This window comes from Equus przewalskii, chromosome 11, assembly GCF_037783145.1.
Source record: "Equus przewalskii isolate Varuska chromosome 11, EquPr2, whole genome shotgun sequence".
Lineage (NCBI taxonomy): Eukaryota > Metazoa > Chordata > Mammalia > Perissodactyla > Equidae > Equus > Equus przewalskii.
In genome coordinates this window covers 31,509,503-31,535,446 of record NC_091841.1, presented here as the reverse complement: position 1 = coordinate 31,535,446, position 25,944 = coordinate 31,509,503, and the positions used below count along the sequence as shown (strand labels likewise).

The following is a 25,944-nucleotide window of genomic DNA, read 5'->3' as shown; positions in this document are numbered from 1 at the left end:
CCGTCTTCCCCACAGGGCTCTCCCTGGGGACCCCTCTCCAGGGTCAGGAGGGGCCCCCTCTCTCCTGCATCGCTCATTTCCCTCTTTGCTCCCTTTTCCTTCTTCCTTCCCATCTCTGCTGAGCCACACGGAGCTCTCGGCCAGGTCCCCAGGGCCACACCGCAGAGTCCGGCAGCGGTTCCCAGCCTCGGCCTGTTTGAGGTGTCAGAGTGTTGACTGGTCCCGTGGCTGGCTCTTGTGGTGGCCACTTCCTGTTCTTGGCTTCTAGAACCCTCTCTCCTCCTTTTGTTCCTTCACTGGCCGCTCCGCCTCTATCTCCTCTTCTGGCTCCTCCTTGATCCCCTGTATCCACACTTCACCCAGCGAGGTCCTGCTGCCCCATGTGCACAGCCTGGCCTGGGCTGCTCCTGAGCCCCAGACCTTGCGTCCAGCTGCCCGTGGGCACCCGCTGGAGCTCTGGCGCTCTGGCCCTCAGAGGCGCTCCTCCCATGGCCTCCTCTTGCTGGGGCCTCCTTGCCCCTCTCTCTGCCCTCATCCACCCTCCAGCGAATCCTGCCTCTCCTCCCTGCAGGTCAGCCAGCAGCCCCCTGCCTCCCCACCCCACGCCAGTCACCTCCGTCCTCTTGCCCCGTCTCCTGACCAGGTTCCTCACTTCCCCCGACCCTGTTGGGGTGCACCCTGTCCCCTTTGCTTCTCAGCCCTGCAAAGTCCTCATGACACTCAGAGTTCAGGCCCTGGGAGCTGGGCCCCCTTCCACTCTCCGCCCTGTCCCTTTTCCCGAATGCTTGTCGCCGATGGTCAGGAGATTCGCTTGCTCCCTGTATCATTGTCCTGTTGTCCTGTGTAAGATGCGACGTGCCCCCCGCTAGTGCCCCCATGCCCCTTTTCCCTCGTCTGTTCCTAAAGTCACCCCCGCCCTCCAGGTCTGCCTGCTGCTGGAGAGCAGGGGTTTGTGCCTGTTCTGTTCATCACAGCATCCCTGGTGGCCCTGGGGGCAGGGGCGCACAAATGCCTCCCTGCTGTGGAGGTTCCATCCCTGGTGGGGTGAGGCCAGGTGCTCTGACTGTGACTTGAGGATGAGGACAGTGCCGGGCAGTCACCCTGGAGACTTCGGGGCCACGGGTGCAGAGTCCACTCTGTAACTGGCACAAGGTCCTCCCAAGATGGGAGATGCCCAGGACCCAGCCTACGTGGAAGAGCAGCCAGTGGTCCCCACGGGGCCCTGGGAGCCCCCTGCCTCCTCCCAGGGCCTGAGCCTCCTCCTGTGGGTTAAGCCCTGCCCTCCTCCAGGGCCTCCTTTGAAAAGTACCCCCAGGTAGGGGGACAATCCTGGAAACTCAGTGCAGACCAGTGAGCCATGGGCCAGGGCCCAGAAGGGGGCCTGTTTCCCAACAGTTAACACCCCCCGCCCCCACCCCCCGCATAGCCTTAACTCAGCATTCGAGGCTTGTCACAATATTCCTCGACCTACACAAACAGCCTCCAAATCTGCAGCCTCACCCCTCCCACTCCATCTGTGCGCCCTGGGTTCTAGCCAAGCCAGCAGGAGCTGCGTGCAGAATTCACCTGCCCTGCCCAGGCACGCTTCCTTGGGGCCTCCACCTCCACCAGCAAAACTCTCTCCACCCCCGCTGCTCTTCTCCTGGAAGCCAGCCTCCCTGGTCTTGGAGTTCCTGAGTGCTCTGACCTGGCCCCCGTGCCTCTCTCACCCTCGGTGGGTCCTCTGAGGGTCCTCCCTTCAGCCTGTGGCCGGAGGAGGCAGAGGCCCCTTGGCTTCCTGCAGCGGCCAAGAGCACTTGCGGCTGTGCTCCCTGCCTGCAGGACAGAGTCTGTCCTGCAGAGTCAGGAACCCATTTTACAGATGAGAGACTGAGGCCTGGAGAGGTCTCGAACCCTGGGAGAAGTCTCTCCAAAGCCATGCTCCCCACCAGCAGTGCAGTGGGGAAGCGCAGGGACAACCCGGGTCACACGCACGATGGTCGTCTGCAGCCACAGCTCCCACTGCCCGGCTTGGGTCCCTCTGCAATTGAAAGTAGTGGCCTCGAGCTTTGCTTTTGGGCAGCCAAGGCCCATCCTCCCTGCCCCTTAGTCCCCAGATCAGCTGTGCCAGAGTCACCTCGAACAGTCCCCCCACCACCTGAGATCCAGGGGCTCAGGGAGCTGGGTCTCGGAGGAATCAGGGCCTTATTCATGGACACGGGGGCCAGCTGCCCCCACCCACTCTCCCTGCCCTTGTGAGTCACTGCTCCAAAGAGAGGGGGCGTTGCAGCCCCAGACCCGTTTGTCTAGCTGCCTGGGAGGGGCCGGGTGCCACAGAGGAGCTGGCATCCTCGATGGCAGGTGGTTATTGGCCGCCAGCCACGGGCCCACCCCTGGGAACAGGCCCTGTGTGGCCCTTCTGGCCGTGGGCGGAGGGTGGGTGAGTGCTGCAGGAAGAGCGATAAGGTCTGTTCCGGGAAGGGACGGCTCAGCCGAGGCAGAGCAGGTTCTCTGGGGAGTGGTGGGCGAGCCATGCCTGGGCTCCGCTGGGATAGGGCTCCCACCCACCTGTGCACCTGCCACCGTGAGGCTGGGATGGGGTCGCCACGGCCTTGCCCTCTGGGGGACAGCGACGTGGGCACCCCGTTCCCCATTGCTCTGCTGCGGGGCCATCTCTGGGAGGACCGAGGGGCACTGAGGAGAGATGGCCTGGGCCCCTAATTGGCAGGAAGTCCGGGTCCCCCAAGAGTGGCTGGCCCAGTGTGCGGCTGTCGAGGGAGGTCAGCCGTGGCCGGCTGCCTGGTGGGTGGTCACTGGCCACAGCTGGGGGTGGAGGTGAATGCGGAGGTGTGGGCATGCCCCTCCACCTCGTCGGCCTCCAGCTGCTGAGGCACAAGTCACACCTTTGTTGGTGGGACGCTTGGAGGGCCGAGAATACTCAGGAGAAGCCACGGACATTGCTCAATTCTTGCTGACACTCACAAAGCCGGCACAGCACACAAGCAGCATGGGCCGGGCAAGCCCAGCAGGGTCGGCAGAGCAATCTAACAACCGCAGCGACCGTCCCAGCTGAGCCACCCTGCCCAGCCCACCCGACCCAGCACTAGTGGCTTCCCACAGCCCTGCAAGCCTCCTGCAGTCTAGCCACTCCCCAGGCCCTCCGCTCAGCCTCCCTGGGGAATCTACCCCTCCGTCCTGTCAGTCTGCTCCCACCCTCCAGCTCCAGGCTCCACCGTGCATCGTGGGCCGCTCAAATGTGGGGCTCCAGGATTCAGGCCTTGCCCCGCCTCTTCCTACTCTGCCTGCTCATCCTCCATTTCATGCACATGCCTCAGCCAGCCCCCGGCCAGCTGACTCCCACATCTCTGTCCCTCCCTGGCCTTGCTCTGACCTTGCCTCCCATCTCCAAGTGCCTCTGCCTTGGGGACACCTCTCCCTGCAGGGCCAGCCCACCGGCCCTGCACATTCAGGTGCCAGGCACAGAGGCCTGTGCTGAGGCAGGTTCCAGACGTGTGGGCTCCTGGGATCCCCCAAGGCCCCTGTGGCTGCCAGCCCCCCACCCCACCTCCCCAGGGAAGCCATGATGGAGGAAGGCCACGGTTCAGGGCTCGACCCTGGGGGCTGGAGTGCCTCTTCCAGAGGGCTTCAGAGCCACTGGGACCCTGGTCTCCTCGTCATCAGCACATGGACTGAGGCTCCAAGACACCGTTGTGTTCTCAACACGTCTGAGTCTCGTCTCCATCTCATAATCTAGGATTCTGAACAGCTCAGCACAATCAAGTAGCATGTGTGTGTGTGTGTGTGTGTGTGTGTGTGTTTTGGGGCATACTGGCTTAAAAGCTCCTCTGGTCTACCCACCAGACTGAAAAATGCAACTCTCCTCTGTAGCACCTGGACTCGTCCAGACTCCCCAGAGACACCCCTCCCCACAAGCAGCTGGGCCCCCACCCACAGCTCATTGCTGGTCCAGAACCTGGTCTCCCACACAGGAGAGAAGCAAAGGCCCAGTGGGAGAGGATGCACAGGGTAGGCTTCTAGCCGTCGTCGGCCGTGGTAACTGTTTCTCCCATCATGCAGAGAGCTGGACACAAGGCAGTGGCAGCGGCCAGGGTGGAGGCCTTGGGTGAGGGGAGGAGAATTGAGGGGGTGGCTGACTCTGGTGGGGGGAGCGTAAGGGCAGGACGCACCTCAGCCAAGCCAGGTCTTCCCCCTGGAGGGCACCCAGGACCCCCATGCCCTGGACCAGGAGTAAATCTGAATACCTGTGCCCAAGCGTGCACCTCCCCTGCTCCCTCCATCTGTGCCCGGGGAACCGCCTCCCTGCTCCCTCTGTCACTGTGCCAGGTTCGTTTTTGCCTGCTGCCTGGAAAGCCAAACACCGAGACGAAGAGACTGCAGCAGAGAGGGTGTTTACTCACAAGGCAGCCACGAGAGGAAGCGAAAGCATGAGTCGCAAATTCGCTTCCTCGAAAATAGGGACTCAGGGATATTTATGGGATGGCGGGCAAGGTGGTCTGAAATGTGGAGATGGGTGATTGGAGGTGAGGAGAGGTGAGGTCATTGACGATCTGTGCAAGCGTAGTCAGACTCCACCCCTCTTCATAGGACCCTTGCTCACAAAATGGCTGTGTGAACATGACCTGAGGGTGGAGATTTTAGCCTCTTGATGTCAAAAGGTCACCTATCGGACATCTGCGGTGGTCCGGTTGATGGGTTGGTGGTCTCGACTGGCCTGAAGTGGACAAAGTGTTCTAATTCCTCACACACCGTTTACCACAGTGACCCAGGCTCCAGAGAGACGTTATCTACAGGAGCCTAGTGGGAGTCAGATAGCATATTGCCTACACAGCACAGTTAAAATGGGCCGGTTAAACAGCTAAAAGCTATAATCAGTAATTGCAAAAAGGAAAAACAACTTTAGTTCCTAGTTCCTTAATCATCAATAGCTAACTCTGCCTGTTTCAGTCCCTCCTTTTCTTTGGTATTCCTCAGATCCAGGGTGATGACCGATGCAGCTACTTCCTGCTGAACCCCTGGGGCGTAGATCGGGGTTCGAGGAATGAAAGTGTTTAGCGCTCATTTGGAAATGTTCTCTTATTCCCGGCTTCACGTTGACATCTTTGCATTATTAGAATTTTGTGTCTTGTTCAACAGCTTTGGAACATCTAAAAGCACATTTTCTGATCAAGTATCAGACCAGAAAGATAATAAGTATAGAAAACCCAAATTTTCATAGTCCCTGAAAAGCAGACCTAATCCAGTGGGGCCTGGATCTGAGCTCCGGGTGGGACAGACGTCTGGTCTCAGTTCCTCATAGTCTTTTGTTTTACTAGATATGCATCAGAGACCGGAGCAACGGCCTATACTCTCATCTTTCAGTTGTCATTGACGATAGCCATCAGCATAGAATTCTCTGCCTGGGGGTCACCATATTCCTAAGGAACTCCAAAGAAGAAAGTTATCAATTTACAGCAGCCCGGAGGGGCCCTAAAATCTCCAGAGCAAGATTGGGTTAGATAAGCAGAGGTCATTCAAACTTACAATATGGTTTCTTTTCTACAATATGGCTTCCCTTCTGTCAACTTTGTGTTGACTGGGATCACCTCCTTGCTCCCTGCACCTGTGCCTGGGGAACCCCTCCCCTGCTCCCTCCACCTGTGCCGGGAACCCCCCCTACCCTAACTGTGCCAGCCACTCACAGCTCCCACCCTTCCCCCACCAGCTTTGGCCCGTCCAAGGTCAGCTGACCCCAGGCTAATTCCGTCACATGGCCTCCTCCGCAGCTCTTGCAGAACTAAGAGCCTGAGCCTGCGGCTGCGGCCCCTGGGAGCTGCACCTCCACATTCCTCCAGAGAGCCTGGGGGGGTTGGGGGGAGTGACTCAGGCCCCAGGGGAGGGCAGGCAGGGACTACGGCCCAGCAGGGTGACTCAGCATCTTAGCTGCTCCCCCACCCACCTCAGGGGAGAGTCTGGTGAGAAGCCGCTTCCTGCCCCATCCCAGCAGCCCCTCGCCCCAGTTCTGCCCTTGGCCCCGGTTCCCTTCAGCTCCAGGGCTGCACAAAGGACCTGAGGACCCCCCCTTTCCCTCCAGGACATCAGAGGCCGGAGGGTCAGAACCTAGCAGAAGGGAGTGGCCAGGACAGTTTCCTCCCAGGTTTCACACTGGGGGCCATGGGGGCTCAGAGCCTCCGGGTGAGACCGAGGCCGGGGGCAGGGAGAGGCACAGAGCAGAGAGGGCAGGCCAGTTAGGAGCCCCCAACCTTCCCCCCTCCCTAACTGAGGGGATGGAGGGGAGGAGGAGAGGAGGACCCCGGGCCCGGCTGCAGCCCCCAGCACCACGTTCCCAGATTCATTCTGTTTGTGCCTGGTGGGAGTTTGCTCGTTCTCAAGGCCATGGAGCCTCCCATTGTGTGAATTTGACACAAGTTATCCATCCCTTTTACAGTCTCGGGCACAAAGCTGTAGAGGCTTTGGGGAACTTTCCATCTGCGACTGTCATCAACAGTGCTGCAGGCACATTCTGCTACCCGGCTGGTGACCAGGTGCATTTCTGTTGGACATGCACCTAGAAGTGGCGTCGCTGGTCAAGGACAGCTTGGGACCAGCTTCAGTGGTCAGGGCCACGTGGTTTTCCAAAGTTCCAACACACCATCTCACCAGCCGGCAAAGACCAGCTGCTCCACGTTCCCACCAATCTGGGTGTTTTCCAGCATTGCCACGGAAGCCGTTGGGCCGGGCGCGCAGGGCATCGACCTGCATTTCAATTTGTGTTTGCATTTTCCTGGTGACGAGTGAAGACAGGCACCTTCTCATGTGTTTATTGGATTCTGGGTTTCCTTTCTGCATGTGTGAAGTGTCTGTCAAATCATTTGTCTTTGTGTTTTTTCTATTGCGTTGTCTATCTTTTTATCGGTTTGTTGTTTTTATACATGAGATGTTAGTTGCTTGTCAGCTACGTGTAATAAAAACACCTTTTCCCTCTCTTGGCCTGATTTTTCACTTAGCATGGTGTATGTTGAGGAACAGAAGTTATTCATCTTAGCATAGTCTAATTTATCATTTTTTCCCTAAAAAAGACGAACGCTCCTTTTTTTCTGTTAGTAGACCTTAATTTTTAGAACAAGTATACATATGAAGAAAAACTGAAAGACAGTTCGGTCCCCATTAACGCACCCCTCACACACGCAGTGTCCCCAATGATTAAGATCTTTGGTTAGTGTGGGACATTTGTTACCATCGGTGAGCCAATACTGATACATTATTATTAACCGAGTCTACAGTTTCCATTAGGCTTCACTCCTTGTCTTGTACATTCTATGGGTCATGAGGAACCTTAATGTCCTGGATCGGCCATTACACACCACACAGAGTAGGTCACTGTCCTAACAGCCCCCTGTGCTGGGTCTGCTCTTTCTTCCCCCCCTTTCCCCCCCAGCGTCGGCAACCACTGACCCTTTCATGGTCTCCACAGTCTTGCCTTTTCCAGAATGCTGTGCAGTTCGAATCATGCAGTCTGTGGCCCTTTCAGACGGGCTTCTTCCACTTCATAATATACATTTTGGTTCCTCCATGTCTTCTCATGGCTTGACGGCCCATTTCTTTTTTAAGCACTGAGTAATATTCATTGTCTGGATGTATCGCAGTTTATTTATCAATTCACCTGCTGAAGAGCATCTCGGCTGCTTCCAGATTTGGCAATTACAGGTAGAGCTGCTGTAAACATCCGTGTGCAGGTTTTCGTGTGGATGTAAGTTTCCAGCTCCTTTGGGTAAACACCAAGGAGGGTGTCTGCTGGATCCTGTGGTTGGAAGATGTTTAGTTTTGTAAGAAACCGCCAACCTGTCTTCCAAAGTGGCGGTGCTATTTTGCATTCCCTCCAGAATGATGAGCATTCCTCTACCTCCACATCCTCGTCAGCATTTGGTGTTGCCCATGTTTTGGATCTTAGCCATTCTAATAGGTGTGTAGTGGTGTCTCATTGTTGTTTTAATTTGCAATTCCCTGATGACATGAGCGTCTTTTCCTGTGCTTTTTTGCCCTCTGTATTTCTTCTTTGGTGAGGTGTCTGTTCAGATCTTTGCCCACTTTTTAACTGGGTTGTTCATTTTCTTGTGGTTGAGTCGTAAAGACTGAAGTCTTCACATATTTCGATATAATAATAGTGTATCAGATCCCTTCTCAGATATGTGTTTTCCAGTCTGGGGCTTGTCTTCTCACTCTCTTAACAGTGTCTTTCTGTCTTTTTCACAAGATGAGGGTTTTTGCATGTGTTTCCTGTTTAAATAACAAATCTTCGTTGCTTCCTAGATCATAAAGATGGTCTCCTTTCTTTTCTTTCCCCTGAAGGATTTACCGTTGACATTTCTCTCTCGAATCCACCTGGGACTTGACAGCTGTGTATGGCGTGAGGGAGGGATCCGGGGCCTCCTCTCCAGTTCCCGTCACTGAGAAGACCACCATTCCCTCCTGCCCTCCGTGTGGGGGGCTCCCCTCTGTTCTGTCTATCGGCCTCCTTTGCACCGATCCCATACAGTCTTGATTACTGGGTCTTTATAAGAGCCATTCTCTCCCAGACTTCAGGCCTACCACTTCCCTGAAACTGCTCTCCTCAAGTTCAAGTTTTTAAAGCCAGTGGTGGGTGCAGAGCCCCACCTTCCACCCGGTCCATCGGCGGGGCGTCTGACCCGGCGGGCTGCACCCTCCTTGAACAGCTCTCTTCCCTTGGCTTGCAGTCTCTCCTGCTCACTCCGCCTGCTCTTTCTCAGTCTCCTCTGCTGGTTCCCCCTCGATTGTCTAACCTCTTGAAGTTGGAAGGCTCTGGGGAACCTCTTCCAGGCTCTGTCTACACTCAGCCCTTGATTGTATCCAGCCTCATTATTTAAATCCTTTGAATGTTGATGACTCTCCAGTTTCTATCTCAGCTTGATCTCTGCCTCAACTCCCAACTCGAACAGCTGCTGCCACTCAACAGTGCCCGTGGGCCTGTCCCGTGGGCATCATCTCAACGTGGCACACCCAAAACTGAGCCCTGGTCTTCCTCCCCAGACCCCTCCTCCTGCACCCATTTCCGTCTTGGCCAATAACATGCCATCCTTCCAGCTACTTTGGACAGACCCTGAGTCAGTACTCACCCCTCCATCACACACCATTTGTCTGATCCATTGAGAAACCCTACTGGCCCTGCCTCAAAGGTGCCTCCTGCATCTGAGTGCTTCTCACCACCCCCTCGGCCACTGCTCCGGTCCAGGCCTCCCACCTGGATGGTGGTTCCAGCCTCCCAGCCCATCTCTTACTTTCACCTGTTCCCCCTGGGCTCTCGGCATGGTGCCAGAGCAATGCCGATCAGGGTCCTCCAGCTCACCCCCCTCAGAGACAAACTGGGGTATTCCCAGGGATTGACATTTGAGTGACCTGGCAGGGTAGCTCTCTCTGACCCCTGACCCCTGACCTTGTCCTCCCCTTCTGCTTGTGCTCTGCTCAGCTGGCTGACAGGCCTCTGCTCCTGCCCAGTTTGCTGACCTATCTTCCCCTCAGAGTCTGCAGACACAGCCCCCTCCTATTGCAACACCCTCCTTCCTGTCACTCCCTGGGCCCCTCGGCTGCCCTGTTTCCCCCTGAGCATCGTCTCTGCCAATGTCCTGTGTCAGCTGCCTGTCTTAGTCTACATCTGTCTCTCTGTCTAGAGTATGAATCCACAAGGGCAGGAATTCCGGTGTTGTTCCCATGATTTCCTAGCACCCAGAGCAGTGCCTGGCCCATGGTTGGTCCTCAATGATTACGTGTGGGAAGCATAAATGGATGCACGGGGTCCCAGAGATGCTGACCCACGAGGCCTAAGAGTAGAGGTCAAGTCAACTGGCTTCTAATTTCTTCTCATCCCCCAACTCACCCGGGCAGATTCTCCCCATCTGGGCCTCGACTCTCCCTCCTGGCGACCCAAGGGTTGGACCAGACAGTCTGCAGACCCTGGCCCCCACCCACGAGGAGCCAGAGACACAGGAGCCATGCCCTGGGATCCTTGCTCAGCTCAGACCTCCGGGACTCCCACATCTGCTGAGCTCACTGGAGAGCCCTGTTCCCACCAGGTCTGCCTTCGGGGCCCCTCAGCCAGTGTACAGTTGAGCATATCCAGGCCCTGCAGTTCTGGGCTGGGCCCACTGCCTCTGGCCTGGAGGGTACCTCTTCCTGGCCTTGCCCCACATCTGGCAGGGTGCAGGGTACAGGGCCCTCTCTGGCACCCCTGCACCAACCACACCACGAGTGGACTCTGATGGAGTTAGTGACTCGGAGGGGGCCTTGGCCCTGCGACAGAGTAGAGACCCCCGAGGTGACCAGCCAAAGCTATAGGGTTTCTCAAGGCCTGCGGGGGCCCCAGGCTTGGTCTGGTGCTGGTGGAAGCCCAGCCCAGCCTGGGTCCCAGCCTCTGCAGTCACAGCCTGTGGCGCTGCCCACCTGGGAGGGATGCCCCAGCTCCTCTTTGGGGAGCCAGCTGCAAGGCCCCAGGGTGCGGCCTCTTCCCCTTCCTTTCCATCCCAAGCCTCTCCTGGCTGTTGGAGAGAGAAAGAATCAGGGCATCTTGGAGAGTTTGAGAGGGAAGGTGCAGAGAAGGGAGCCAGGAACTGCTGAGCGCCACTGAGCGGCACCACCTCCTCGCGGTGGGGGTCTAGGGTCTATAGGCTGTCCGGCCCCGCCCCTGGCTCTCCAGGAGGGAAAGCAGAGGCCCAGACAGGGAGGGTCTGCCCCGTGAGTCAGGCGATGAGAGGGGATGAGAAGCCACTCCCCTCGACCTCCACTCATTCGCCTCAGGGGTCACTCTCTCTGGGACCCTGTGTGTCGTTTCTCTCTCCCAACCGTAATCGTCAAGCACCCACCATGTGCCAGGCACTGAGCGAGGCCACTGGAGGGTGCTGGGAAATCGTAGGAATGACACAGAGAGAACGGCTCCACTCTGGACTGAATGGACCGACAGGGGCCTCTGAAGGTGGATGGGACCTCTCCAGCCTTTGGGCCACTAGAGGGGCCCTTCTCAGCAGCTCCCTGTCGTCCTCAGGGGAAAGCCCAAGGATCTCAGTCCCACACCAGCGCAGCACACACCCTGCCAGCTCCAGCCAGACGCAGCTGACTGCCATGTCAGGCCCCTGACCCCTTTGACCATCCACACTGCCTCCCACCCACACTCTCCCGAGGCCTTGCAGGCCTCATCAAGGCCCCTGTGGAAGCAGCAGGTGCAACACTCTGAAGATGCATTTTCTCACGGGCCTACAACTGAGCATCACGGGACACACACTATCTTGTCCACTGCTGGACACCGGGATGAGCATAGTGACCGTGGGGGACAGCGACTGGGACACCTTCCACTGCGTGCTGGAGTCCAGCCCACCCAGGGCCCGGCTGACCTCTCCGAGATACCGGCCAGCCGGCAGGAGGTGAAAACGCCAGGGCGTGGGGTCCTCCTCTGGGCCTGCACTGAGGAGGGCCTTGGAGCCCGAGGAGCCGGCTCCGATTTCAAAGGCAGGGAGGTTTGTCTGCTCTTCTCAGGACTCGGGTCCACGTATCTAGACATGCATCAAATGAACCAGCAGACATTCGTGGACCAGCTGGGCGTGGAGGCAGGGTGAGGCCACTCATTCATCTGTGGCCATCAGGCTGACCAGCCGTGGGGCAGGGGTGGGGGTGGCCCAGGTCAGGCTCGTGATTTATTCGGTGGTAACAGAAGATGGGAATTCCAACTCTGCCTGCTTGAGCCGCAGAACCTTGGTTTGCCTTCTGTGAAGTCCGGGAGCTGGGAGGACCACTCGGGAAAATGTGCCCTGGGTGAACCCACCCAGGGAAAAGTCCTCTTTGTTCACGTCCTACCCAAGTGTCACCTCCCCAGAGAAGCCTCCCGCCGCACTGGTCACTTTCTCGCACATTCCCCCGCCTCATTCCCTTCTTGACATGCATCTTCTCCGAAATGACCTGAGCAAACTCCTTTCCTCTGGAACAGCTGCCCCTGGATGTGTAGGACTGGGCTGGGGATGCACCTGGCTTTCTCCCTCGGCAGCACCAGCTCAGCTCTTGACAGCACGCCCCGCAGGAAGATGGAATGCAGCGTCCCGGGGGGCAGCTGTGGGTCACTGTGGCCTCGGCAGGGCTGAGCACCAGCCTGACCAAGGGATTCACACTCCCGACGCCTCCACGAGGCTGGTAAAACTGACCCAGGGGCTGGAGAAGCAAGGAGGGCTGGTTGCTCCTCTGGTCCCGCAGCACAGCACCCTTGGGAGTCAGGGCCTGGAGGAGACGGTGCCGCGTTACAGGCGGGCGGTTCTGGGTCCGAGTTAGGAGGTCCAGGCCAGGTGCTGCTCTCAGGGGTGGAAATGGGGGTCGAGGGGAGGCTGTGGACACTTGGAGAGGGAAGATGAGGACCATCTGGGCAGCTGAAGCTTCCAGAGAGCGTACCTGGGAGATTCCCAGGCGAGAGAAGAGTGGGAGGCAAGAGGCTTGGGGGAACGGGCGCCCGGTGGGCGGGATTGGGGGGAAGCAGGTGGAGGAGCAACAGGTGCGATGGCTGGAGGACGGCGCAGGGAGCACTGCAAAGGGCACCCCGCGCACCTGGAAGGGGAAGGAGCCGCGGCTCCCGGGGGAGCGCCCGGCTGGGGGCGTCCAGAGGGCCCTGGTCCCGGTCCCCTTCGGCTCAGGCTGGGTGACCGCCCGCGCTGCACACGCAGCCCCACGTCGGAACCCGCCCTTCTCGCGTCCCGGGCGGGTTCCCGCGCCGTGAGGACGATCGGCGCGCCCCCGAGCGCCGTGCGCGGGCCCGAGCGGGGCGCGGTCATCGTGGCCCCGCCCAGACCCCGCCCCCGCGCACGGCGCCGGGGCCCACGTGAGCCACCGGGTTGCAAACAAGCGTGTCAGCTGACCCGGCCTGACTGCGCCGTCATCCCAGCTATAAGCGCGACCTCCCGGGCGCTCCGCTGTGACCGGGCCGCCGCCGCCGCCGCCGCCATGCAGCCCCCCAGCCTGTTGCTGCTCGTCCTCGGCCTGCTGGCCGCGCCCGCCGCCGCGCTCGTCAGGTGAGGCCAGCCATCCGGCGCCCCGGGGACCCCGTGCAACCCGGTGCGCCCCGCGCCCCCGTGCTCCCCCGTCGCTGGAACGCCGTCGCCGCCCCGCGCGCAGCCTGCAGGGCCCGCTGTCGGGCGGGGCGGGGGAGCTCTGCAGGTGCAAGGCTCGCCCAAGGCCCCCGGGAGCCCCCCACTCTCTACCGCCGTGGGGTCGGCCTTGAGGGGACAGGAGAAGGTAGGAGGGAGGATGGCTGAGTCGGGCTGACCCAGCCTCCCCGGGACGTGTAGGGTGGGGTGCCTGCACTTAGGGCCAACGAGTGGAAGTCGGGAGACGCTGCTGTAGGCTCCGGGGCCCCCTGAACCTATGCAAGTCATTTTCTCGCTTGGGGCACCTCTGTACCAGCTGTGAGCTGGGCGGGGACTCGCCTGGTTTGTCCCATGGGATCTTACCACGGGCCCTCCCCCAGGAGAACCCCGGTCCCTGGGAGGCCCGCAAGTCTGCGAGAGAGGTGGGAGTTAGCCTAAGAGGGGGACACCAGGCCCTGGGCTGCCTCACCACCCACGCTACCCGCCCCAGTGAGGACCACACCCTCCTCAGGCCCAGGAGCCTGTCCCCCTGTGCCGGATGAGGCCACTGACTGCCAGGCCTGGACCAGGGCTGTGCCAGCTGGGCTGATGATTGGCGCCTCCACCTCCACCCTCCCACCTTGCATGGCAGCCTGTTCTCCCAGCAGTGGGCCCACCTCCTTTTGTCCCTGCCCCCACCCTGGCCCCAGGGCCTTTGTGCCAGCCCTGAGCAGGCGTTCTTCCACCTCTGCAGTGGGCCTTTTGCCCATGGGCAGGTGGGTGAGGTCATAGGGCTGCAGGAGATGGCTGCTGTCCAAGTGAGACTGAGTCCTGCCAAAGGGCTGTCCTGTGTGGGTCTCACTGTGGGCAGTGGCTTGGGGGCCAATAGTGCCCCCTGGAGCCATGTGGGGAACAGCTGTATGCCTGAGCCTGCCCCGGCCCCACACACAGGCTTTCCTCCAGGGAAACATGGCAGTGGGGAAGGGACCTGGGACTTTTTGGGTGGGGCACTGAGCAGGGCCCCTCACCCCTCCTCTGGGCTCATATGGGAATGATGGCACCTGTTTCCTTGGTTACTGGAGGGTGTGTCCCTCTCCTGGGAACAACCTGATCTCAGGGTCAGGGTCTCTAGCCTACCAGCTCTTAGGCAAGAGTCCTGTCTTCCTGGAGCATGCCCTTGGCTTGCCTGGAAAAGCCAGCCGTGACCTTGAACTCTCAGATCCCCAGGGCTGGAAAGATATTTCATCCAAGTGGTTGAGTTTGCCCAGGTGTGCTCTCCTGTCTCACCTCCTGGACCGTGGGAGCAGGGAGCAAGCTCAGACACAGGGGACCCCTCCCTCAGGCCGCTTTCTGATGGTGGCACCCTGTCCACGACAGGACCAGCACCCCTGACCTCAGCCCTGTGCTCTCTCCTGCTGGGTCAGAGCACCAAGGCCGCCCCAGCTGGGCGTATGTGCTGGAGGCGGGCAGGCCTGGAAGCAGAACCCCGCACTCTGGGTGCAGTCCATGTCCCCCGGGGTCTGTGTGGGGTGGGAAAGGAAGGACAGGTAAGCAGGAAGTGACACAGTTCATGGTGGCGGGGGCGAGGGCACTGGGAGGGCACCGGAAGGAAGACAGGTCGTGTGAAGGGCAAGTGGGGGTGGTCAGGGAGGGCTGCTCAGAGGGGGTGGCATTGAAGTCCCATCTGATGGCCAAGAGGCAGGCACCCAGGGAGCTGAGGACTCTCTTCGTGGGGTCTCGGTGAGAGCAACAGATGTGGCCAGAGGGCCAGGTGAATGGGACGGCTCGGAGGACTTTGGGCAGGAGTGACAGGTGACACTCAGTGCCCTAACAGACCCCACCCGCCACTGTCACAGAAGAGACCAGAGTGGTGCCCCAGACCATGGGGGAGGGGTCTTTCTGAGCCCCTGGTGGCTGGGGCGGGGGAGGAGCGGGCACACTCCTCCTTATCTTGGACGTGGGGTGTGGGAGTGGTCCAGGTGGGAGGTGGAGGCCAGCCCCCCCTAGCAAGCCCTGACCGCTCTCTCGACAGAATCCCGCTGTACAAGTTCAAGTCCATCCGCCGGACCATTTCGGAGGTGGGGGGTCCCGTGGAAGACCTGATCGCGAAGGGCCCCATTTCGAAATACACCCTGGGGGTGCCCGCCATGATGACCGGGGGGCCCGTTCCGGAGATGCTCAAGAACTACATGGACGTGAGTGGGGAGGGTGTCAGCTCGGCGCGGGGGTGGGGGGGGGGGAGGGTGGGGGCCGGTTGGCAGCAGACACTGCTTCAGATGGCGGCTGGCCTTTAAGACAAGCTGTGTGTGAGCCGGTGTATATTTAGTGAAGTTCTGTTTTCGGGGGCCAGTGGTTTTGAGTGCTTCAGCTGGCGGGGGGGGGGGGGGGGCGCCTTCTGCTCAGCCAGGCCCATCTCCCTGAGTGTCCCACCGCCGCCCAGATTGAGGGTTCTGACCTACAAGGTTTGCACAGCTCCAGGTCCCCCTACTGGTTCCAGTCCTGGTCCTGCCAAGGTTGTGAGAGAGGGTGGGGGTGTCCTTGGCACCTCTGTGACATCTCCCTCTGGCTGTCACTGACTGTCAGCTCAGAGCTGGGCAGGTGTCTCATCCTCCGACCAGCCCGTGAGGAGTCAGGGACGGTGTCACTCTCCACAGATGAGGGAGCTGGGCCCAGGGCCATCAGGTGGGCGTGGAGGAGCCTTGAATCAGACCCAGGCCCACCCTGAAGGGGTGTGGGGTGGGGGGCTCTGGGGGGGTCCTCCTGGGCCTGCCTACTCCAATGTGACTAACTTCTCTGGAGCTTCTGTGTCCTCGCCTGTCCTGCCAGAAGGCCTGGGGCCACCCATGACAGTCCTTGTCCTTTACCTTGTTCCTCTTTGGTTGCCAGCCAGCCCTGATCATGCACTCTGCTCCCTGTGTGGGAAATAGGCTCCAAGCTGGAATATCGTGGAAGCCACAGTGCAAACCGGGGCGGGGTCAGCCTGGTCCCAGCTCTGGGGACAGGTCCTGGGCCCCAGCCTGGCACCTCTGGAGATGTCCAGAGGACATCCTCTCTGCATCTCCTGCCCTCGAATGTCAGGGAGCCAGCCCCTTGCTGCCATCCAGCCTCTGGTCCACCCGAGGTTGGGACAGGTGGCTGTGCCCTCTGGCTGGAGCCCCAGCCGTGTCGGGAAGCTGTGGCCTCCCAGGCATGTGACCAGCCTGGTGGAGGGGGTCTGTCTGCCTGGGGCTTGGCTGACCCGTTCCTGTCTTTATTGTGCACCCCCCCCCCCCCACCCCACGGAGATTTGCTGAGTCATCCCCCTCCCCCCACCCGAAATCTGGACACTGTTGGATCATGAGTCAGTAGCTGTTGGTGGTTCCTGCAGCCAAGTGGCCAGAGAGAAATGACCGGAGAGAAAGGAGCCAGACTCCTGCAGCAGCGGTGGCCGAGGCTCCCTCCCGGGCAAGGGGTTGCCCAGGCGGCCCCAAACTCAAGATGGCCCACAGCCTCTGACCTCTGAGAGGGCTGAGGATGGGGTTCCGCTTTGAGGCTCGGGGCACGTGCCCCTCTCGGGCTCGCCTGAGCCCCTGGCCTCCCCCAGGTTGCCTCTGCTCCCGTTGTGTATGGGTGGGGAAACCGAGGCTCAGAGCAGTGATGGCAGAGTGGCTGGGCTGTGAAGGGCTCTGAGCCAGCACTATCAGCGTCCACGGTGTACCGTCTCCCCTCGGCCACCTGGACCCCCTCTCCCTGGGAGCCCCCCAGGCTTGACCCTGTGAGGCAGGGACAGTGTAGGAACTAGGCCCCAGAGTCAGGCCCTGACTTGGCCCTATTCTGGGGAGGGAGTCTCTCCCCTTCCAGGCACTTCCCACTCCTGAGGCTCTTATCGAGGGTGGAGCCTGACCACAGGTTTTGTCTTTCAAATGAGAGTCTTCCCTTAATGTGGTCAGCAGGCCTGGCGCTGTGCCCAGGTGCCCGGGAGCCTGAAGCTCCGTGGGATCGAGGGCAGGGGCTGGCCGGTGGGGGAGGATGGGGTGGCCGTGACAGCAGGTCTGGACCCTGGCACCCATCCTCTGGCCTGGGCTTCCAAGGCCTGGCTCCCAGGATAGTGGTGGCCTTCTCTCGGGCCGGTGGAGAGGTAGGCCCCTCCCCCGCCCTGACAGCCCGTGCCCCGCACCAGGCCCAGTACTATGGGGAGATCGGCATCGGGACACCCCCGCAGTGCTTCACCGTCGTCTTCGACACCGGCTCCTCCAACCTGTGGGTGCCCTCGGTCCACTGCAAACTGCTGGACATCGCCTGCTGTAAGTCACAGCCCTGTCTGCCCTGCCCCGTGCACCCCTCTCCCCGGTGGCCAGAGAGACCCAGAGGCCGGGCCCAGCGCCTGCCTGCCCGTGGACACAGGAGCAGGCAGGGAGAGGGGTGCCCCCGGCATGGGGGCGCACAGCCCCCGTCCACGTCACATCACGGGCACCCTGTCCCTGCGGGCATGGGGACCTGCAGCCCAGCCTCCGCCTGTGTCCTCGTTCTGCAGCATAGCTGTGGGCTGGCTGCCACCGAGGAGGGCAGGCCGCGACCTTCAGCGGGCCCGGCCTCCTCAGCTCTTGGGCAATGCGCTGCTCCCACCTCTCGGCCACACTAGAGGGCCTGGCCCCTCCACCGTGCCCAGAGCACCCACTTTCCGGGTGAACCTGTTCCTGCCCGCATGGCTTTCATCCGGCCTGGGACCGTGGTGACCAAGGGTGGAGCAGGCCGTGGGCTGGACCACTCACTGGGCCAACACCAAGGCTGGGGGTCAGGGTGGATCCCCCCCCTGGGGATTTGGCAGGTGGGCTCTTCAGTGGATGACTGGGGACCTGGCTGGGGGGCTCCTGGCCGTGGTGGGGTGGCAGGCTGACGGGCCCCCATCTGGCGCAGGGATCCACCATAAGTACAATAGCGGCAAGTCCAGCACCTACGTGAAAAACGGCACCACCTTCGACATCCACTACGGCTCGGGCAGCCTCTCCGGGTACCTGAGCCAGGACACCGTGTCGGTGAGTCCATCGGGGGGGTCCTTCCAGGTTGGGGCGCTTATTGTGGTGGGGCATTCTCCCCCGATGTGATGGGACAAGAGTGATGCCCAGCTCCTCCCCAGGCAGGGCAGGGGTCTTGGCCAGCTCCCCAGGGGGCTGTTGGCTTTTGGGCGTCCAGCAGCAGGCAGCTGAGTGAGGCACACGGGAGGCCGGCTGGAGCAGAGGCCGGGAGGTGAGAAGGAGCCCAGTGCGCTGGGCAGTGAAGAAACAGAGCAGGGAAGGAGATGGGGGCAGATGTGGCCGTGTGTGCAGGCCGGGGCATGGCAAAGAGGGTTGGAAGGAGACTGTGGGGTGGGCAACCGCCAGCGAGGTGAGGGTTTTGACACCCGCGTAGTCACTGAGATTGGGGATGCAGATCTGGGACCAGGACCTGGTGAGTGATGACCCAGGAGGCCCCCTTCCAGGCTCCTAGCCGGCAGCTGACAGAGGAGCCTCTGGGCGATGGGGTGCCATTCTGATATGTTGGGTTTGAGGTGCCGACTGGGTGCTCAGGGCCGGGCCTAAGGATGGGGGCCTGGGTTAGGGGCCGGGCCTGGCCGGGTCCCTCCAATTGGGGAGGCTCAGGGAGGCCAGAGATGTGCCAGGAGTCCCTCTTGGGCTGCTGACAGAGGGCACCTACAGGGAACACTGGGAGGGAGAGGGAGCAGCCGGGATGGCTGTCCGTGCCTGAGGTGGAAGGTCTTTGGGGCCACATGCAGAACGAGCTGTCCTCCCCCAGGCCGGGTGAGCCGGCCCTTGAGTGCTCTGCCCGCGAGCACTTGGTGGGGAGCTGCCTGGTGCCGGGGCCGCAGGAGGGCCTGGACTGAGAGTTCTGGGGGGCGAGGAGCAGAGTGGATGAAGGTCCCCTCCCAGGCCCCAGCTCCCAGCCCCCAGCCCCAGGCAGGACAGGAAGGCAGCAGAGCCTTCAGCAGGGCCAGGGGTCCAGGGTCCAGGAGAAAAGACCCTTCTTCCAGCTGGGGCCGTGTCTGACCTCTGATGGTCCCAGCGGGTCAGGAGACTACCCGCAGCGCCCCCCCCCCCCCCACCCCACCGCCCTGCCCAGCCCCGACACACACACACACACACACACACATGCACGCACGCTCACACTCACTCTGCGTCTGCCTGCTGAGTCTATCGGTTTATCTGGGGGGCTCCGCCTCCCCGCTCTCTGGGCCTGAGACAGGATGTTGCCCAACACGCCCCCCTCCTCCTGGTGTCAGCCCCAAACAGCCACTTCTTTCCCACATCCTGCTGGCCCCCCTTTATCTCCCTGCAGCCTCTGCCCAAGTTGGGGGAGGGGACAGCGATGGGGGAGAGGGTTGTGTGGCCTGAGTCCCAGTCCTCTGAGCCGGAGGATCATGGGGTTCTCCAGTCTCCCCAGCTGAGCCCAAGGGCAGGGACAGGCCAAGGTGGGGAGGGGCTGGGGTGAGACAGCCGGAGCTCAGCGAGGAGCCAGCCCTCTGTGCTCGCCCCGTTCCCGTCTCTTGTTAAAAAGTTTTCGCAGAGTACAGGCCTCCGAAGCCCCGTCCCCACGGCCTCGACCCTGGCTGTGTTCGGTCCAGTGCCACCAGCCCTTTCTTCTGGGTCCTCTGCCCATCTCGAGGCCCCAGGTGCAAGGCGATGGGCGGAGACTGAGCTGGGTTTTGTAGCTGTGGCTGTGTGCACAGAGACGGAGGCCACGGCTCACCTGGGTGGCCCAGGGGTCGAGCTCAGTGGTGCGCGTGGCCCACTGACCCCCACTCGGCCCACAGGTGCCCTGTAACATGGCTTTGTCGACCGTGCGCGGCGTCAAGGTGGAGAGGCAGACCTTTGGGGAGGCCACCAAGCAGCCGGGCATCACCTTCATTGCGGCCAAGTTTGACGGCATCCTGGGCATGGCCTACCCCCGCATCTCGGTGAACAACGTGCTGCCCGTCTTTGACAACCTGATGGAGCAGAAGCTGGTGGACAAAAACATCTTCTCCTTCTACCTGAACAGGTGGGACAGGAGGCGTCTGGGCCCCTCCTCCCGGCCCTCCTGGGCTCGGCTTTGCCGAAATGCAGGGGTGACGGGGGCTCTGGCAGCAGCCACCCGGTCGCAGTCCTGCGCCTGCCTCCCTGTGTCCTCCTTCTGGGCACAGGGCCTCAGTTCCTGCCACCTGTTCTCTGCCCTTTTACAGGTGGGCAGGCAGCCTTCTAGGAGACTGCGTCTTGCCAGGGACGCCCAGCGGGAGGTGCTCGGGCTGAGGGTCCGGGATCTTGGTGGTTGGGCCTCTGTCCTTTGAACCAGAGCCGGGTCAGGGGTCATGGCGATTCCTCCTCCTGCATCTCTCTGCCCGACCTTCCCCAGGTCTGGTGATGGGCAGATGTGGTCCTGGCTCCGTGGTTGCTGTCGTCCCAGAGGGGGCAAGGCTGTGAGCCCCAATCTGTGACAGGAGCTCTGGAGGCAGTGGGGCTGGGCCCTCCCCATGGGAGGGGACCCACGATGGGTCTTGAGTGCCAGGCATTGAGCAGAGAGGGCACAGGACGATGCTGCTCGGGAAGCCCTGGGGTCCCAGTGACCATGTGGACAGTGGCCTCCCCTGGCCGCCCCCGTAGGTACCAGCTGCCCTTTCCTTCTGGGGAGAAGGGGGTGCCATCCCAGCGGCCGCTCTGCCCCCGTGTGGAAGGGTAGATGACCCATGGCCGGGTGACCTTGGGAAGGGGCCTCGCTCCTCCAGCCTCCGTCTCCTCAGGACGGTGCTGCTGGTCCCGGGAGGGAGCCCCAGATGGAGGAGTGATGCGGGTGTGCCGAGGGATGGGGCTCTCGGCAGAGTGGGAGCTGGCGGCCCGCTGTCCCGAGCCGCTCCTGGTCACTCTGCCCCGCATGCCCCCTCTCTGGGCCCATCACTTTGCAGGACTCCTTTATATTTGGGGTCCAGCCTGGGCCCTTCGGGCAGAGTTCCAGCCCGGAGCCCTGCCCTCTTGCCCAGCGCCGCCCTCAGCCTGGCCTCTGCGTGGATGCTGCTCTCTGTCCCATTGCCTGGTCAGCAGTGAAGACTCCCCAGCAGCCGCTGATGGGGGGACGCAGATGAGGGGTCATTTCCCCGTGAGCCTTTGGGCCCTGGGGAGGCAGACGAGGTGAAGCAGACCCAGGAGGTCACCCAGGCCTGGGGTTGGGGACGGACAGCCCAGTGCCGTGACTCCTGGGTGACGGCCTCAGGCAGGAGGTGGAGGTGGGGTGAGGAAGTGAGGACTGGCCAGCTCGCAGGGGCAGGTTTGGCGGGCAGGGTGAGGAACTGGAGGCGTGATCTGGTTTCCACATGTGGATTTCGGAGGTGACGAGAGGCAGAGGCCGCAGATGGGGTGGGCACCACAGTGGTGGCAGGAGGATAGGGTGCTTCAGCCTGGTGCTTCTGAGTGTGGGGACAGGCCAAGAAGATGATACTGAGATGAAAAATTAAGTCCAGATGAGAGCGTTGAGGTGGGGAGGGTCACCCGCCAGCTTGGGCTCTGAGTAGGGAAGCCGAGGTCTGAAGGGGAGCAAGTTGTGCAAGGATTTGGAAGTAGGGCATCCTTGGGAGCAGCAGGTGCAAAGGTCCTGGGGCAGAAACCAGGTGGCTCAATTTTTCAGGGTTGCCCGATGCTGCTTCCTGGAAGCCCTCTTTGGGTTTTTTCTAGGCAGATGAGGTTTCCTCTCCTTGGGCCCCTAGCATTCTCTTCACCATCTGCCCACTGGCCTGACCTTGGCCATCCTCAGCTGGGAGACCAGGATCTCTTCTGCTGGGGATCAAGCTTGGCCTACAGTCCACACAGGGAAAGGAATTGGAGCCCCTCCCCTGGGGGAGAAGGAAGTCCCGTCCTTTCCTCTGCCCCTTCTGAATCCTTCCACCCCTGCGGGCCCAGGAAGGCCCCTGCTCTAGGAGGCCTCCTGAGATTGCCTCACCTTACTTCTCATTTCCTGTCCCAGCCTATGCCTGTCCCACCCAGTCCTCAGGCTGGATGCACGGTGCAGGCATGGGCGGGGGGCTCCTTTGCTTGAGGGGTCACCTGACTCCCCCCTCCTCTTTCCTCCAGGGACCCAGCGGCACAGCCAGGAGGTGAGCTGATGCTGGGCGGCATCGACTCCAAGTACTACAAGGGCTCCCTGTCCTACTACAACGTCACCCGCATGGCCTATTGGCAGATCCACATGGAAGGGTGAGCACTGGATGTGGAGCCCTCCCACGGCTCTGCAGGGAGCAGGGGCTGCAGCATGTGGGGGGCAGTGGTTGGCCCACAGGCCAGGTGGGATCGGGTGGGGGCGGTGGTGGGGCCTGCTGGCCCCGCGTACCCCTCGCACCCCTCCCCACCTCCTGGCACCTAGGCACACTCTACCCCGGCCGGTGGCCAGTGCCCTCTCTGCACAGCCACCTGGTGGCTGTCCACCTGCTCTCAACCTCTCGAGCCCCTTCGCCTGGCGCTGCTCCCAGCCGAGGCCCAAGGAAGGAGTGGGCACGGGGCTGCGGGCGGGGTTCCAGGTGGCCCTGGGAGGTAGCCCGGCCCCCCCAGGGCCCACGGGGCGACTCACACCCCCTCCCCCACAGGGTGGAAGTGGGCGAGAGCTTGACGCTGTGCAAGGGGGGCTGCGAGGCCATCGTGGACACGGGCACCTCGCTCATCGTGGGCCCCGTGGAGGAGGTGCGCGAGCTACAGAAGGCCATCGGGGCCGTGCCGCTGATCCAGGGCGAGGTGAGCGGCTGAGGGGGACCAGGTGCGTGGGCGGGCAGGCGCCCCCAGGCTGCTGTCCCTACGCACATGCTGCCTTGTCCTCCCTCTTTCAGTACATGATCCCCTGTGAGAAGGTGTCCAGCCTGCCTGAGGTCACCGTGAAGCTGGGGGACCAGAGCTATAAGTTGTCCTCAGAAGACTACACCCTCAAGGTGAGTGGGGCAGCGGGGCTGGACGCCCGGGCAGGGGCCTGGGCAGGGTGGGGTGCTGAGTGGTGACCGCCGTGGCTGTTCCAGGTGTCCCAGGCCGGGAAGACCATCTGCCTGAGCGGGTTCATGGGCATGGACATCCCCCCACCCGGCGGGCCTCTCTGGATCCTGGGCGACGTCTTCATCGGCCGCTACTACACCGTGTTTGACCGCGACCAGAACCGGGTGGGCCTGGCTGAGGCCGCCAGACTCTAGCCGGTCCCCTGCCCGCTGGCAGAGAACGGAGGAGAGTCCAGTAGGAGGAGGCTGGCCGCCCCCCCCGCCCTCCCGGCCCGCCCTGCCACACACACTTGCACACTCACACTTGCCCTCTCGCAGCCTGGCTCTGGAGGCCGCCAGCCCAACGGGCCGCTGTTTTGTTTTGTGGTTTTCCCTTTTCTGGTTTCAGAAGTGCCGCCTGCCCGTCTGTCTGTCTGTCTGGTGGACGGATGGGGGCCCCGGACAGAGCGGTGGGCTGCTCCTGTGCACAGAGCCGTTTCACTAACTTGAAAGACCCAGCTTGGCTTGGCAGCCAGTCAGTGGTGTGTCCCAGGCCCCCTGCCCCCAGGTAGTCCCCTCCCTGGCCTGTGCCCCGGGGGCCTAGCTGCCTAGGCAGGGCCTCTGGGCTGAGCCCCCGCTGTGTGCCAGGCTGTCCTCTTGGCTGCCCCTCCGTCCAGCTTGAGGCCCAGGGCTGGCGCTGCTGCCCCTGCACATCTCTTTGTCCCGGGCCCATGGAGGAACGGGCTGCCTGAGGCCTGAGGATGAGTAGGAAGGAACTGAAAGGCGGGGAGGGAACAAAAGCCAGCCTTGTGAGGCCTGTGGGGGTCATCCTGGGGCTTGACCCTGTCCAGGAGGGCATTCACTGGCCCAGGGGTTGGGGGGGGAGGGCGGGGGGTTGGTGCCCGTCTTCTCTGTGGCTGCTGCCCTCCTTAGCAGCCGAGAGCCAAAGTTGACATGAAAATACAGTGGTTTGAGCCTCTGCCTGTGTGTTGGCGTGTTTTGTGCTTGGGGCCGGTGGTGGCGGGGGGAAGGGGATTGGGGGGGGCGATAGTTCTAAATCCGGACATGGGGAAGGAGCTGGTGTGACTGGCACGATGCCGTCATTTCGGAGGGCTGACTCAGCCCGACGGAGGGGGTTAAGCCTCTGGGGGTGCCCTGGGCTGGCTCAGAGACCAGCCCCCCTGCTCTATGCACGGGACCCAGCAGGCTCCAGCTTACTGCCGGGCCTCGTGGCCGAGACACTGCCGGGGAGGGCTGGCTTGGATGGAGACCTGCAGCTGTGACCAGCAGGATGTGGCCTTGGCCAGAGGTGGCAGGGTGGGCCCCGGCACAGGGTTTCTAGAGTGAGCCTGCACGGAGGCACGATTTTCAGAGGTGGGGCCAGGCAGGGGCCCCAGTGTTCCAGATCCCCCTGGGCACTGTACTCGGGCCTGGGAAGGCAGCCTGCCTCCTGACGGGGCCTCCCTGGCAGCCCCTGGAAGCAGCCTCTCTGTGTGCAAAAGCCAGGCTGATGCTGGATCACCCACCCTGACCACAGCGGGCAGGGGTCCGAGTTAGGAGTCCCCTCAGGTCGCGGTGACTTCCTGGCTGGGCTGGCCTGTTTCAGGGAGGTCAGGGGCATCTGCCAGCACAGAGGACAGTCTGGAGCACTGACGGGATGAATGGGAGTCTGTGAGCCCTTGATGGGGCGGGATTCCCTCGGGGGTCAGTAGCTCGGACTCCTTGGAGCCCGACTCCTGCAGATGTAGGGCCCTGGCGACTGTGCGATTTGTCATCATCCTGAGGCCTTCTCCGCCTGCAGGGCTGTGGCAGTCATTGACCTGACCCTGGGGGGTCCAGGGGCTGCACCCCAGAGCTGAGTCCAGCGGGCGCCTTCTCAAAGAACATTTACCCAGAATTGCAAGGAGGCTCGTAAACACGCGCCCAGTGTTCTCTGGGCCTGAAATACGAGCAGGCAGCGGGCAGGGCTCTGCAGGGCCTGGCAGGGTTTCCGGGCAGAGTGTCATCACAGCCTTTGTGCACTGAGAGGCCCCGAGGGCAGAGTGGCCAGGAAGGAGACAGCGGCTCACCCCATCCCCCACCCCCACCCCCACCCCTGGGCCTGTTTGCAGCCCTGGGCTCTCCTCCCTCAGTCTCCCACCCACTGAGGCCAGTGCGTCCCAGGGCCACGTGCCCCCCCAGGTCTGTGGCACTCAGGCTCCACAACTTCACATCCTTGTCCCTGATTCTGCTCCTTGTGCACACTGTGACCCTCTTTCAGCTGGGAGGCGTGGTCAGGTCTCCCAGAGGACACCTCTGTTCCCTCTTCTGGAACTTGGGGACGAGCACAGCCGGACACCCTAGACACCCCAGATGCCATGTGGATTAGTGCAGGCCCAGCCCCCCGCCCCTAATCGGGGCCATCAGAACATCAATGCTCCTGCCCAGAGCCCAGGGCTGGTGCTGGGGGAGCCCTCAGAAGGGTTCCGTCCGACTGGTCGGGATTCTCCAGACCCCGGACTCTGACTCCGGCCTCAGATCCAGCCTCCGTGCCCTGACCCTGCACCTAGCATCTCTGTCTCCAGAAGGTGGGTCACAACAGTGGCCTCCTGGCCGTGGACCTGACGGGCACCTGCAAGGAACCCAGCACAGCACTGGCATGTGGCAGCTCCAAATTTTGGCTTCTGTCCTGGCTGGCTCGGCCCCGCTCTGCAACACCACGGGGTGTTGCCTGCCCCAAGCGCCTGCCTGGAGGACAGCCGGTCCCCGGCTGAGTTCTCAGAAGCCACCCCGAGTCCAGGGTGGAGGCCAGCCAGAGCTGAAGCACCTGTTCACGTGGGCTCCCAGGGGCCTCGGAGAGAGGCAGCCCCATGGTGGTCTGCAGGGAGGGGCCTGACTCCACCCTGCACCCTGGAGCAGGCCCCTGTG

At 61.8% G+C, this 25,944-nt stretch overlaps 1 protein-coding gene across 1 annotated transcript; it reads left to right on the top strand.

The window, feature by feature from the left end:
• Positions 1-12,718: 12,718 nt before the first annotated feature.
• Positions 12,719-24,016, top strand: CTSD (cathepsin D). Its single transcript, XM_070565773.1, has 9 exons — positions 12,719-13,031; positions 15,118-15,280; positions 17,245-17,368; positions 17,982-18,100; positions 19,873-20,099; positions 22,157-22,279; positions 22,666-22,810; positions 22,903-23,001; positions 23,086-24,016. Exons 1-9 carry the CDS (start codon positions 12,964-12,966, stop codon positions 23,251-23,253), a joined length of 1,236 nt encoding a protein of 411 aa, XP_070421874.1. The 5' UTR covers positions 12,719-12,963; the 3' UTR covers positions 23,254-24,016.
• Positions 24,017-25,944: the final 1,928 nt, after the last annotated feature.